At 40.3% G+C, this 14,853-nt stretch overlaps 1 protein-coding gene across 1 annotated transcript in view; it reads left to right on the top strand.

Moving 5' to 3' along the window:
- Positions 1–2,212: 2,212 nt before the first annotated feature.
- Positions 2,213–14,853, top strand: part of fam171a1 (family with sequence similarity 171 member A1) — a 31,542-nt gene continuing 18,901 nt past the window's right edge. Inside the window, exons 1-3 of the mRNA XM_050045882.1 lie at positions 2,213–2,558; positions 12,547–12,774; positions 13,470–13,562. Of these exons, the coding sequence (XP_049901839.1) occupies positions 2,447–2,558; positions 12,547–12,774; positions 13,470–13,562 (433 nt within the window). The 5' untranslated portion in view covers positions 2,213–2,446. The remainder of the gene's footprint in view (positions 2,559–12,546; positions 12,775–13,469; positions 13,563–14,853) is intronic.

Genomic DNA, 14,853 nt, shown 5'->3' with positions numbered 1-14,853 from the left:
TTATCTAAGCTTCATCCTCATATAAGTAATGAAAGAATACAAAATGCAACCTGACAGAGTGAGCTACTTAACAACAGGTAACATGATGTTATAACTAAACTTCTCTGACAGGTTTTTTCCCCCTACCATCATAGGAAATTCTCCATGTTGGGCTGCAGGTGGTGCTGGAGGTCTGTAGATGTGTGCAGGAGGAAGAGGCTGCACAACCTTCGCTCATGGACTTTTCACATCCACATATGACGCAAGGTACCCTGGGTTGTTGTTCTGAGACACTGTGTCACGTTCTGCCTGTTGCATGCATTGTGTTCTTTCAAGATACACTCCCATTTTCACAGGAAATTTAACGTTTACATACAGTCTCTTTCAAAATAAACCCACTACGTCAGTACAACACCGCAAATTGACTTTGAACAGGGTTTAGCTTTAGAATCTTATGGGACGCTAACATCGCTCTCTCGGGTAAAGGTCGGTGTTTGTTGGACCCATCCACCTCCCCTCTTGCCCACCCCACTAGGACCTTCGCCACCTTAACTTTCGTCCTTGTCCCGCAGCATTACCCCCTGACGCTGCTGAGCACCATTAAACTATAAAGGTAACTGGCTGCATATCATGCCCACGTTAAATGATGCCTTTTTTAGTTGGTTTCTGATGTCGCAAGTTACTGCCTTAGATTTAGATGACTTCGGAGTGAGGCCAGGATTGTGTGACAGAGACATGAATCAAAAGAGGAAGGGCAGGGGGGCCCACTGAGACTGCTTAATGCATATGGCCCAGAATTTGGTGCTACGGCCGTGGTCACACCACTTTTAGTTCATTCAAAAACAACAAAAATGAAAAGGGAACTAATGTTGAACATAACTCAGATGCAGAGTGAGACAGGAGGATTGAAGAGCAAATGGATGTGTGTTAGATCATCTCTTCTTTATATTCATTCATTCATTTTCTGTAAGTGCTTATCCTGGTGGGGGTCGCAAAACTCGCCAAATTCGCCACAGCCAGAAACTGTAAAAACTGAAATCATTGTTGGATTTTAAAATTTCCGAGATCGTGGGTTACTAACGCTTACATCAGACATAACAAAACAAAACATAACATAACATAACATAACAAAATCTAAGCTTGGAATAGTGATATTTCATCAAAATCACTTTATTCTGTGTCTCATTTAAAATTTGGCCAAAAGCAAACTGTTTGCACAAACTAACCATCATGCACAACAAGAGAGACTTCAACTCCAGGATTTTGTCGCATCAACTTTTGACTATAAAAAAAATCAGATGGCAAATTTTTAAAAATCTAATAACGAATTAATGGTGAAGGGAGTGTTATGTATTTCCCCCGGTCACTCTGGGAGGCTCAAGGAAAATATTTGTAGCTTTGGCCAGGGTCAAAAACAAAAGCAGTAACAAACAAATAAATAAATAAATAAAAAATAAATACAAAAATAAAAATTAAATAAAGAGCTTAATATACAAATAATTAAAGTTAAATAAATAAATAAATATTAATACATAAATAAATTAATAAAAATTAAATAAATAAAAATTAAAAACAGGAAAAAAAAGTCAAACCGCAGCCACCCCCCTCATCTGATAAATAAAGAACAGTCCCTGAAAAACATATTTTTGAATTTCTCAGTTTTGGGGTCCATAATTTAGATTAAAAAAAGACCTTTAACCCTAGCACTCACTTGTCCTGTGCTGCTTTCAGACACCTCTCACAAATATTCAGACCTTTGAACCTTGAGCAAACTGGTGCAATGTCTTTCAAAAACATGGGGAAAAAAGGCAATGAGCAACTTGGTAAAAAATGTGACATAAAGTGCAATAACATTTAATAGATTTAGACAATTATTTAAAAAAAAAAAAAAAAAAAGCTAGGAAAAACTATATTTATAATTTTTATTTTTTATTTTATTTTTTTACCTTTTTTGTGCTAATTGTCATTTTTTTTTCTTCTTTTAACTAATTTCTTACTAATTTTTGGGGACATTTCGTCTTTCATTGCTCATTACCTTCTGGTGTTTTTGAAAGAACCCAATTTGCTCAGGTTTCAAATGGTTAAAAGACTACAGGAGACTTTCTTCTCTTCGGCCGGCAGATGGCGCCAGTGCTCCGCAGATGTCAGCGGTGCTGCGTGTGGAAGAAGCCGCCTGTTGGTGCTGTTCTGGGGCATGTGGCTCAGAGGAATGGGGCCGTCTTCCTCTCTGACCCGTCGATGAAAAAAAATACCGAGCGAGCGGCAGAAGGGCCGGGGGATGCACAACGGCTCAGAGGAAACAGCTTCACAGGAGAAAAACCAGGAATGCTGATGCTGCTGAACATGGAGTGTCGCCTCCTTTGCGGAATAATCCTGGTGAACGCTGATGTGTCCGGTCAGTGAGTTTTTAAAGGATAAAGATTTGGGCTCACACTTTGTTTTCTAACCGTTGATACACACATCTGCAATGATGCGGGCTGTGGACTGGGGACGAGCCGCTGCGATTGTACTCTGCCTTTTGGGATACCTTTCCTCCGGAGCTGTCGCCAAAACACTACCGGAGGACACTGGCACAGAAGGTAAAAAGTGATTTAAACACTTCGTCCTTTAAATAAATCTGGTTGTGTGGCTATTTTTGGTGGCTAATGGTGCCGCTAGCCTGCTCGGATGCTGATGTGACCTAAAGTTAGCTAACGTTAGCAAGTTAGCTGGTGGCAGAAGGAGAGCAAGAAAACTTATCTGAAATGTCTGCTATCCAGTTTGGTTTTTATGTCCCTGGATAACTGTTTGAAGCAACTTTATTTCAGCGTGACGCAGTTATATCTGTGTGAAATACTTTGTTAGTGGCAGTGGCTGTAAGCATGTCCTCATATTGTCCAGTAACGTTAGATAATGCAGCAGCAGAGGAGTCCAGCTGCTGTGATTTGTCATTTTTCGCATCTCAGAAAACACTTTTTTTCCTGTATGTTCCTGAGTGTTTATCTGGGAACAAGACTACATTAAACCATAATGTTACATCTTGTAGTTTTAAAGGGTTTGCACTCTTGTGACTTTACATTTGTGCAGAAGGAGGCTGCAGTTTTAGTGTGTTTTTAAGCAGTAGGTCCTCATGTCAGTTGCTGCAAACATCCACCTTAAACTAACTGCTCAGGTGTCCCACTGCAGGTAGATGAACACCAACAAGCTCAAACTTGATCCTTGGCCTTAGTGCTGCAGCTGCAACTAATGACTATTTTCTTGATTAAAGAAATAATCAGTTTGAAGGTGTAAATTTCCCAGAGGCCAAGTTGACACATTCAGATTGCTTGGTTTGTGCAGCTCACAGTCCTGAACACAAAGCTGATCAAGTTATTATCATAAAAAACACATCCAATGTTACCATTTAGGAACCTTTGAACCTTTTGGTATTCTTGCTTTAAAAAACACTTAAGTAATGAATCAGTCATTGAAATTTTAGTTGATGCATTCTCTATTTATTTCTGCCCAACTTTACTTTAATTACTTGTAAGATAAGATAAAATAATCAAACATTTTTTCTTCCCACACATGGAACTTAAAGTGTTGTAGCTGTAGAAGTACAAGAAGGTATGCATAGTATACGTAACTTTAAAATCTAGTACACTGCACTGATGAAAAATTAAAATGCAGCACTTTAGTTTTTGCTCCCATTTTCCACAGGTTTATGCCAAAAATGTAAGACTTTTTATGCACTCGATTAGGGCTGCAACAATTAGTCGACTAATCGATGACTAATCGACTATTAAAATAATTGGTGACTATTTTAGTACTAATCGGCTTGAGTCATTTTTTGTAGAAAGGTACTATAAAAGTACCCCAAAATACTCTTATAGCAGCTTCTTATGTTCAAATATTGGCAGCTTTACACACTCTCCCACGACGGTGAATTAAAACCCTTTGGCGTGAGTACGAAACAAGACAATAGATGACATAATTTTGGGAGAGACAGACCGACATTTTTCAACATTTTAACACATTTTTCGATCAAATGATTAGTCGACTAATCGAAGAAATAATCGACAGGTTAGTCGATGATGAAAATAATCATTAGTTGCAGCCCTACACTCAATACATATGCAATATTCAGTACATATATATTTCTCTCATATTTTTGTAGTAGAGTGGCTGGTTGGATGTACTGCCAAATTTACAGAAACACTGGAAATGGCTTATGGTAGGGAAATGCACATTGAGTTCACTGGTAACAATTCTGGTGGACATTCCTGCAGTCAGCATGTCAGGTTTAACTAAAAATCTAAGACTTTTTTTTATTCACTCAATACATTTATATTTTTTATTCCTATTTAGCAGTAATGTAGTTGGTTGGATGTACTGCCAAATATACAGAAACAACATTGGAAATGGCTTACGGTAAGGAAGTGAACAGTCAGTTAACTGGCAACAGCTCTGGTGGACATTCCCACAGTCAGCATGGCAATGACACACTTCCTCCAAACTTGGGACATGTGTTGTATTGTGTTGTGTGATAAAACTGTAGACTTTGGAGAGGCCTTTTATTGTGGTTATCCTGAGGCACACCTGTGTAGTAATGATGCTGTTTATTTAGCAATTTGATATGCCACACCTGTCAGGTGGATGGATTGTCTTGGAAAAGGGGAACTGCTCACTGACAGGGGTTTTAACAAACTGTGACCAAAATCAGCAAAAAACATGTCTGTTAAGTGAATAAAAAAAGTCTGAATTATTTGATTTTAAGCTGTGAAAAGTGGGAGCAAAAACAAAAAAGTGTGTTCAGTTTTCTTACAGTGTATACATTATGACCCACTATTAAGTTAACAAAAATGTCAAACCTTCCCTGGCTCTATTTCCTGGCATTTTATAGACCTATTAATCTAGAAAATAATCTGATTAATTGATAATGAAAATATTCGTCAGCTCTTCTAAATAATAGCAGTATGGGGAAAAATGTATACAGCATAGTATCACTATTTTTGCGTGGCAATATATAATCGATACATGGACTCAAAGTATTATTTTTTTTAATGTATACATTTTTAATATTGCATAAAATGTAACCTTTGGGAGCCTATGAGAGTAATAAAATCAATTGCCTATTCATTCCACTATTTTGCAGCAATAAAAATGATTGAAGAACCAGCTGAAAACTAGATAAACTTAAACAGACTTAGATAAAACTGATGTTGACAAAGTTTTCCTTTGGGGACATCATTTGCAGTTGGAAAAAAAGTAATAAATGGCAATATATGTTACCACAAAATATAAAATATAGCAATAATATTGTGAATTAAGTATTTTGATAACATGTGGGTCTCCTGGTGATTCCCTTCCCTACTCATGAGTAGTATATATACCAAGCATCCCAAGTGTTGTAAGACAAAGAAATACACAAATAAAAAAAAGACAGGAGAGGAAAATATGTTGCAATCAAATGAAATCCGTTGGTGATGTGTTTTGTGTCTGCAGCTAGCAGTGTATCCAAAGGGGGTATTTTGTCACTACTGTACAGCTGCCGACACATTCAAACTTTGTAAGCCATCATGAATCACAATAATCTTTTGGCATCTCATTCAGCCACTATCTTCAAAGCTGCCCTGTCACAGTAACAACTAAAATGGAGCCACATCTGTTTTATGTGTCACTTTTATCTCTCACTTGCATGCACAAGCACGCACACACAGCACTGGTCGTCTGTGTTCGTTTACATTTTTGGCTGGCCTACATTCGGTCCTCTCGCTACAACTGTGTTTACAGTTCAAGTATGAATGTAAACATACAGTAACTAATGCAGTAAATCAGTCAGGGTTTAAAAAAGCAACACTGAGCACAGATTCTTCTCAAAATTGACGAGTTAGTTTCTGATATTTTTATGTTTAGTTCAGGAGTTTTTGAAGTAGTTTCACTTTAAGGCCTGTCATCAGGAATTTTCTGCATCATGAAAATCAGCTGAATTCACAACAACACGCTCTGGTAAAGAACAAGGTGTAGTCTGTCCCGGCCTCTTTCTGCTCTCTGTTTTCCCTTTCTTTCTCACTCTTTTTCTGGCGGCCTCAGATTGACCTTCAGTAGTCCCTGGGGGGGTTATGTTCAGGTCGATACCGAGGACTTCTCCTGGTCTGTCAAGCAGACACACATGGAACAGTGGAGCCAGACAGACAATCTCCCCGCAGATATAGATCTCACTCACATTACTGCTGCCCATAATAGGCATGGCGTTGCATCTCCAGCAGACAAACATTCGCTGTAGCTGGACAAGGCCTGCCAGGAAGTAGACCAATCCGATCATATTGTCACCAGCTAGCCAAGCTTGATTTTAATCATGAGGCTCTGGTGTGAGTGTTAACAGCAGATCCAGTTTGGGGAGGATATATCAGGTCATGAGGAGGCATTGTGTTTAGGGACGGGGCCAACAACCCCCTGAGCCAAAGAGCAGATCCAGTAGAGGTGTGTAGTACAGTAGATGGGAGTATTTACTGTAGTAGGATGAAGAGAGTCCATTTGCTCTACAGCCTGAGACACAATGATGATGTAACCTAATTGCTGTGTCCCCTGCTGAGTTAATGGGATCGACCATGGCGATCTAATCCTACTTTTAATCCCGATGAGAGAAAATAGCAGGCTGAACACCTATTGATAGCCTTTTTCTTTATTTACAATGGCAGAGTCAGTTCAACAAACAGGCGTGTGTTTGTGTGTGACTTTATTTTTCTGTTTTCTATGTTGCATGTAGAGACACGTTTTCTTTGTCACCGTTGATGACTCATACTTAATGGCAGTGACCTTTTTGTGTATTCCTCGTTCTTTTCCCATAACCGTTTTATAAGGCTGATTCTTTTTTTCTTGTTTGCGAGATCACCAAACTGAGAGTCAGATGTTTGTCATTTATCTGAATGGTAAACAAATAGCTTCAGTCACTGAGTTTCCTTTTGCTGTGGTTTTACAAGTTATTGCATCCAGAACACACAAGTCTGCTGGAGCTTGAAGTTAAAGTGGCATGTGTTGGTGTAGTTTTCATGAGCTTGAATCCTTATAAAGGGAAAGTTCGAAACATTTCAAGTGGGGTTGTATGAGGTGCTTATCCACAGTGAGTGTATTACATACAGTAGATGTCAGTTGGCAAGCCCCCAGTTTGGAGAAGCAGGCTGCAGTCTGACATGGAAGCTGAAGCTTCTTTTTCCCACTGCACAAAAAGCCTGCAAACACCCCCTAACATCTGGCTTTTCATTATAATGGGAAAGGTTACAATTGGCATTCAGGCCTGGGTCACATGACTCTGCAGTAGTCATGGGTATTTTTATCGGCTCTGGCTCTGATCGGCATTTATGGAAACAAAACTCTCGAGTGAACCCGCTAATTTTAGCCCTTAACTGGTGAGATGCAACAAGACGGCACAAAATACAGCCTGTCTTCGCCCAAGCAGTGCTCAAACATAGTTTCACATAAGTCTGACGGAGTTCGAAAGAGTGACTGAATAAATACGAGATATATATGGAAGAGTAACCACCGTAACATCTTCACTGGCTTTCACGCTGCTTTCTACTGTCTACTAACCTGTTATCTGGCCTGTCTGTGACATCGAACGTAACACACCAGATCATTCGAACTCTGGTGCGGACCAAACGAGCGAACCCTGGTCCGCTTGAAAACTGGGGGTCTCGGTTCACTTGCAAGTGAGGTGGGAAGTGCAAACGGACTATCCAGCGAACCAAAGAGAGGAAGTGACGTAGAGCGCAGTGCATTTTGGTGTTTGGTGTTTTTGTGGTGATCAAGCCGGCTGAAGGGGATGGATTTCCGTTTTCGGTCCTGGCCAATCGATGAGCCGGGTTTTCTTCTTCCTCATGTGTTTTTTTTCTTCCTGCTCAGTGGTCGTTTCGGGCAGTAGCGCCCCCAAACGAGCAGCTGTTGTAACTACGTGACGTTGTCTGGGTCGGTTTGGCCCGCTTTAAAAAGTGCAGTCTGAACCAAATGAAGGTGTGTAATTTTTCAGCATTTCCTGCCAAATCGAACCGAGTCCCCCGGACTATCCTGGTGTGAACGCACCCTTGAACTGTTAAAGTTTTTTTAGGTGGACCTTTTTTAAGATGGCTAAAATACATTTTGATGCTGCCCCAAACCACAGCAGTACATTGCTTAGCTTCAGTGGTGGTACTGCTGCTGCTTCTCCCACCTGGGGGCGTGCCGACAGACGTCAACTGTGTGTAATACACTGACTATGGATAGGTACCTCATGCAACATCACTTGAAAAGATCCAAACTATTCCTATAAGGATTTAGGTCTATGAAAAAAACACCTCTTACATTTTTGTGACATGATTTCTGGCTCTTCTTGTACTCAACCATGTGCTCCTGCTTGAGATGGTGAGATATAAGTTTGCTGTTACCATCTTCTCACACTCCTCAACATATTACTGTGATTTGTTCAGGATTTGATGTTTTGTAACCAAACCAATCCCACATTGTTGATTATTTTTTCCATTTGGGTGCAATTAAATCATTGCAGAAGAAAAAAGAGGGCGTAGTCAACCATCAAACAGTGGAAAACAGTGAACACAACGTGATGGAAATTTGCCATTTTTGTTTTTTTCATGTATCAGAATTTAGGAAGGTTACAGTCTCCTTGTTGGTGCACACAGATCTGGTGTTTTGACAATTTTCTTAGTGGATGTTTAAGTCACATGATTCATGTAGGCCATGATGTGTTTGTCTGTTTCCATTGCACAATATCACATCTTGCTTTTATTGATAATCTCTCGACCAGGCCTTAAACTATTTTTATTTTTAGCACTTCCACTCAGTTTTACAAGTCTTTACTGTGGAAATTTAAGTGAAGGGAAGTGCTTTTAGGGTTTGTTTGTGCTCATTATTTTTCACTGACATCACTTTGAGCTCCAGTAACTTGTAAAAAGTCGCCGATTCCAACAAGCTGCAACTGTGTTATACTGGATGTTGAGAACGAGCAAGCTCTCCACTCAGCCTCGTGTGCAGAAAGCATCTGTTCCCCCCCCCTCCCCTTTTTGGAAGAACACCAAACCCCCTCACACACCCAGTGGATGCCAGCCATACTATGCATTTCCAGTTTATCGCACCTCACTTTTATGGCGCAGAAATGCTTCGGCTCCTTATAACTTGTGATTGATACACCAAACATGCATCAATTCAAGCTGTAGAGGGCTGAACTACACTCACACACTTATTGTGTTTTCCCCGTAGTCTCCTCTTGGGTTCTTCTCTTTCTACTCACATTCAAACACACACAACCACCCTGCTGCTTTGGCGGCTGCTGCCTGGGATAATTGGTCTGCAATTGCAGCGCTGGGCAGGCAAAACTCTCTTTGATGCCTTTATCCTCCATATGGTACTCAACACACTCAGATAAGGAGTCAGTACAGTGAGGAGCAGTCATGGAGGTGCTGGCTTTGCTGCAGAATCTTCAGTGATTCTTCAGGGCCGACCCTTTTCTCTCCAGTTTATCGGGGCACAGAGGAGACTCCTAGCTTGTTTAACAATGATGTCACCACAGTAGTGATTTATTGGATGAGGATTGGGAGGGGGACTGTTGCATGTGTCAATCTGGAGTCTCCCAAGGGAGTTTTTTAAAGTGAGCACAGCTGGTACTGCTAACAACATATCACTGGGAGTGGGACAGGAAGTGAGGTCATGATCTCTCCAGCGCACACACACCAAATCTTAATGCAAATGGGGAATTTCTGTCAGATGTCTTTTTAGTTTTCGAATCCTCTAGCTGTGGCAGTACAAATGTATTAACAAGGAGGAATGAAATGAAGGGTTAGGAGGCAGCCACAGAACGGATCTTCACACCAGACCTCTCAGGATAATGATGTGTACGGTTTGAAATTGACATGTTGGTCTGCCAAACCTACCAACTTCCACCCATGCAAAGGTATCATTTGGCCCAGCGCTTTGTTTTTAAGGTGGAGCCCGCTGCACTCAGACTGAACTCTCACCAGATTTGTCAGAGTGGTTCCTTGCTGACCGCAGGATCCCTGAGTGGGGGGAGGGGGACCCGTCTAGCCAGGGATATGTGTGTGTTAGCGTGTGTGTCGTGGAGGGTGGGGTTACAAGAAAGAGTTACGACAAAATTCAGTTGCGGTGAGTGTGGGGGAGGTGGGCATGTTTAGGTGAAAGGAGAAGGAGGGAGAAACCTTTTCGGCTTAATTGAAAGGTCACAATGGGTTAACCAGCAGCCAATGATCAAACAGGGTTTAGGTTCTCATGTGTGCAGAGACGGAGAGAGGAAGGTTGTGGGTTTGTGTGGATTTTAAATTATAGTGTTTTTGTAACGGGTTTGTTTTTATCGTACCTTTTGGGATGCAAAGCTGACATTAACTTTGTGTTTGTTGTTCCACTTGTGATATACAGAACCTCACAGTGTTTGAGCTGCCTCCTCAGAGGAGTAAACAGATGTGTGCATACCTTGTTTGGCAGTGGTGGAAAGTAACTTTTTCTTTAAAACTACTCAAATACTGTACTTGTACAGTGTTGAGATATTTGAACTTGAGTGATTGAACTATTTCCATTTTCTGCCATGTTATAACTGTATTCAGAGGGAAAAATTGTATATTCTACTCCACTACTTTTCTTTTGTTTCTTGAATCCCCAAGCTATCCATCAGTATTTGAAGTAATTAAAATTATACTCACCCTTATCAGCTGCAACATGTAAGTAAGGTACACATGAATGCATTAATAGTTATAATCCAGTCATATAATAAACATTAATTTGAAATGGGCCATTCTGCATGAGTACTTTTACCTTTGGGACTTAAAATACTTTTGATGCTACTGCTTTTGTATTTTCAGAATCAGAATGATCTTTATTGTCATTATACTTCTGTTGATGTAGTTAAATGAAAGTAGTCCCAGAAAACAGCAGTAATAGCACGAAAAAGTGACACTTGTGCAAGTGCAACTTTAAAAAAGAATTTAGTAAAGGGCACTAGATAATCGGAGGAGCAGTGTGTGAGATTTAGGGGGATTTAGTGACATCTAGTGGTGAGGATTGCAGATTGCAACCAGCTGAAACTTTTTCCTGGTTAGAATTCCTTTTGTTTTAGTTCAGGTGTTTTTTTACTGGGAGCCAAATTATCCACAGAAGACTCTTCCTCTCCAAAACAAACAGACCAGGTGATTAAAACCTGTCAAAACACTGAATAAAACTGTTTCACTTTACATATCAGTGTTTCTCCAATGGTGTTTGGCTTGTCAAAGACAGGCGGCTAGCCTATTGCCTGCAAATGTGCGCTCCCCTTTTTTCTCTCATAACTTAAGATCCAGACGTTCAGGAGGTTTTTACTGGGAGCTGAATTATCCACAGAGTATCGTCCTCTCTAAAAACAAATAGACCTGTTGATTTAAACCAGTAAAAACTCTTAATAAAACAGTTTCACATTAAAAAAATGAGTTTTTTTCTGATGTTGCTCATTGCGGGAGGGTGCTAATTACAGTTGCAAGTTGTACTGTGCCTATACCGTTCAGAAACATAATAACAAACATTACATAGGCCTAAGAATACTGAAAAAAATAACAACAAAACATGTACAACATTAACAACTTTTATTAATAAATTAAAAAAAAGTCCACTTTCAGAAAAGTATCAATAAATAACAACGGTGGTAATAATGTATGCTATACAGCGTATCCGACCGCAGCGGCTACTCTCCGATGGTTTATTTTTAGAACCTATCAACATAAATCAAATACATTAAAAGCACAGCTCTACAGCATCCAGTACTAGGGCTTATCAAATAAGAAAAACAGAACAATAAATAACAGTACAGTAATGAAACTGATAACGTTGCTATTTTTAGATACCGCGGGATACCTTATTACCGTATTATCGCCCAACCCTAGTTCATATGGAGTCTTCTTGTGAACCTGATAAACACGACCCCATTTGAACGCAGCAATACACTACAGAAAACACACGAACTGTATTACATTCTATTTCTGCCAAACTATCCCCTAAATCCTACACACTCGACCTTTAAATTAAATTGACGTGTATTATATGTATATAAATGTACGTATTATCCGCTGGTCATCATCTCGATTAATCAATCATTTTATCTGTGTATTGAAATTAGTCTGACGTAAGATGTAAAGATTTTTACTAGACCCAGCTTGCAGAGTGTAACATGCAGTGAACTTGTGAAAATATCTTCAAGTGCGAGCCTTTCTTCAATCAACAGGCTGTCTGTATACATTTTTTTATCCATCCTCTCCATTACTGAAGGTGTTTTTATATACAGTTGTTTTTCCCCTCTGGTCCAAGGCTTCTTTGAGAGAGGGAAATGGTCCATTGTTTTAGAGGGGAAGTGCTGTTGGCCAGAGTCCAGGAAATGGTCAGCGGGCTCTCTCTTTGTGATTGGCTGGAATGTAGAATGCCGTTTGTGTGGATTGGAGGCAAAGGGCCTGGCACTGAAACAAATGCAGTTAAAGAGACGAGTGTATTTTAGACGGCTGTAATTGTATCACCACTGTGTTTTGTGTCTGTATCACTCCTCTCTGCTTAACGCCAACACTCACATATATACGCTCTGTTTGTTCACAGAGGTGACTCTGAAGGTTCACCTGAGCGATGCCAGCACTCACCAGCCCCTGGGAGGAGCCTCCATACAGCTCTTTGCCAACCACACGCCTGTAACCTCGGAAACCTCATCACCTGATGGCAACACCTACCTGCGCTTCTCCTACCGCCTTGGGACACCATTGGTCGTCACCGCAACCAAACAAGGATATGTGCCAAACTCTGTGCCCTGGAGTCCCTCAAGATTACCTGGTAGGTGTGTGTGTGTGTGTGTGTGTGTGTGTGTGTGTGATATTTTAGGACAAATGCAGAAGGCGCATTATGAAATAGCCACATTTAGATTGGGAGTGTCGGCTTGCAGGTTATTGATTTCCATGTGTGCGGCCAGTTTAATGTGTGTATGTTAGTGTGAAGTAGAAATAGTGTGAGTTTGTGCCAGGTGTGAGAGCTAATGATGAGTGGAGTGCTCCATTACTAATTTATTACAATAGATGCCAAAACCCAGCAAGGGGGCTGCTTAAGCTCCCCTTTCACTAACACACACACTTACACACAAAATACTTCCCAAGAGGCGGCAGTACAGTGTGTGTGTCTGAGTGTGTTGCATGTGGGGGGGTGGACTGAGGGGGGTATTATGAGCCAACGGAACGGCGGCCAATTGGATTATCACGCTTACCAGCTCCGAACAATGGAGGAGTGAAAGGAAGGAAGGAAGAGGAAAGAAGTGCAGTTTGCTGGGTCAGACTTGTGTCCTGCTGCACAGCAGACAGGATGAAAGCAGGACGATTAAAAATGTATAAAGATGGTTTAATGACTTGTTATGTCAGATAGCCATCAGTAAAGTGGTCAGGTAGATTGCTGCAGTGTGTTTCTTATCTGATTGTGATTTCATTCTGTCCATTAATGTAGTGTGTGTATACGCTTTGCGGTTTTTGTTTGTGTTCCAGTATTTTCCTCCATCAGCCTGGACCTGCTACCAGAGAGAGCTGCTACTCTAATGGTGTATGAAGATGTGGTGGAGATTGTGTCAGGATTACAAGGTAAACGCAGTGTGTGTGTGGGTACTTTTTTGCATTTGTATTTTTGCTCTTTGTTTTTTATTTTAAACCATTTTCACCACAAAAACCCAAACCCAAATATTTTAAAAGCAGCAGATTGGTTTAAAACAAGCCTCAAACTGTTTGTAAAATAATTTTAATCCGAAAATCCATCAGTAGCTGGGTCCAGGTCTCATTTATAAACACTGCCTACGCACAAAACGAGGCCTGAAAGAGGTGTATGACACTTCCCACCCAAAAGTTGTGATCTAGTAAAATAGACTTGATGGGAGAAACTTTGACCCATACTGACGAACATTTTGGAGACAGGAAACTGGCGACGCAGATGGTGAGGTGGAAACCTGATTGTGGAAATGGTCAAATATTTTTTGGCACACTCCATTTTTGGATTGTGTCCGTACGTACATTTTCAGTATGAATCATACGCATTGTTTTATAAATGAGACTCCTGGAGTTTTTGATCGATGTTCCTCAGCAGATGAAGTTGAACTTGAAATTAAAATCTCAAATATTAGGCCAACACCGGCAAGTAGTCTTCAAAACGTTCAGAAAAATAAATACACGAATCTGTTGAGGAAGATCGTTTGATGCGTTCCAAGGCTCCAGAACAGCTAGCAAGGAATGTTGTGGTGAGATTGTTTTACAGTTGCTTTTCAAGAGTAAGAATGAACTTTCAATGTGAATTTTTACCTAGATTTTATGTTTCCAACAAGGGGTTATTTCCAGGTCTGAAAAGTGAAGCCAATGCAGAAGTGACTTAAATATGCATTCAACTTCACTGGTTTCAAAATGAAGTCTGATTGTATACAAATCAATGAGAAAATGACCCAACTTCTCACTTGATCTCTTACCTCAGTAAACGTTTTTCTAATGAGTTTATGGTCTCAGTTGCTAGTTTCAAGTCTTCTTCAATACAGCATCGTGTTCATTTTATAAATTATTCGTGTTCATTTTATAAATTATGGTCCCGTTTTAGAGTAGAATAGATGATAACGCAGGGTATGCTCTAGGACGGGGATACCTTGTGATTGACAAGTTGCCATCACAGCGACTTATTAACCAGGATAGAGGTGTAGCAATGAGTATCCTTCCTAGGTCCACCTTCTTGTATAGTCCTGCATTGGCTGACCTGCAAAAAAAAGTGAATTGCAGGTGGTATTTGGTGTTAATTTTATTTCTGGATTCGGTTCTGGGTGGAAAAAAAGAATATGTGGGTCAGATCACAGGTGTCATGTCATAAAAATATTCAATAAAAATGAAAGTAATTGAATTT

The sequence above is a fragment of the Epinephelus moara genome, chromosome 6 (genome assembly GCF_006386435.1).
Source record: "Epinephelus moara isolate mb chromosome 6, YSFRI_EMoa_1.0, whole genome shotgun sequence".
NCBI lineage: Eukaryota > Metazoa > Chordata > Actinopteri > Perciformes > Serranidae > Epinephelus > Epinephelus moara.
The sequence above is the reverse complement of the archived record's forward strand: the minus strand, read 5'-3'. Positions and strand labels throughout refer to the sequence as shown.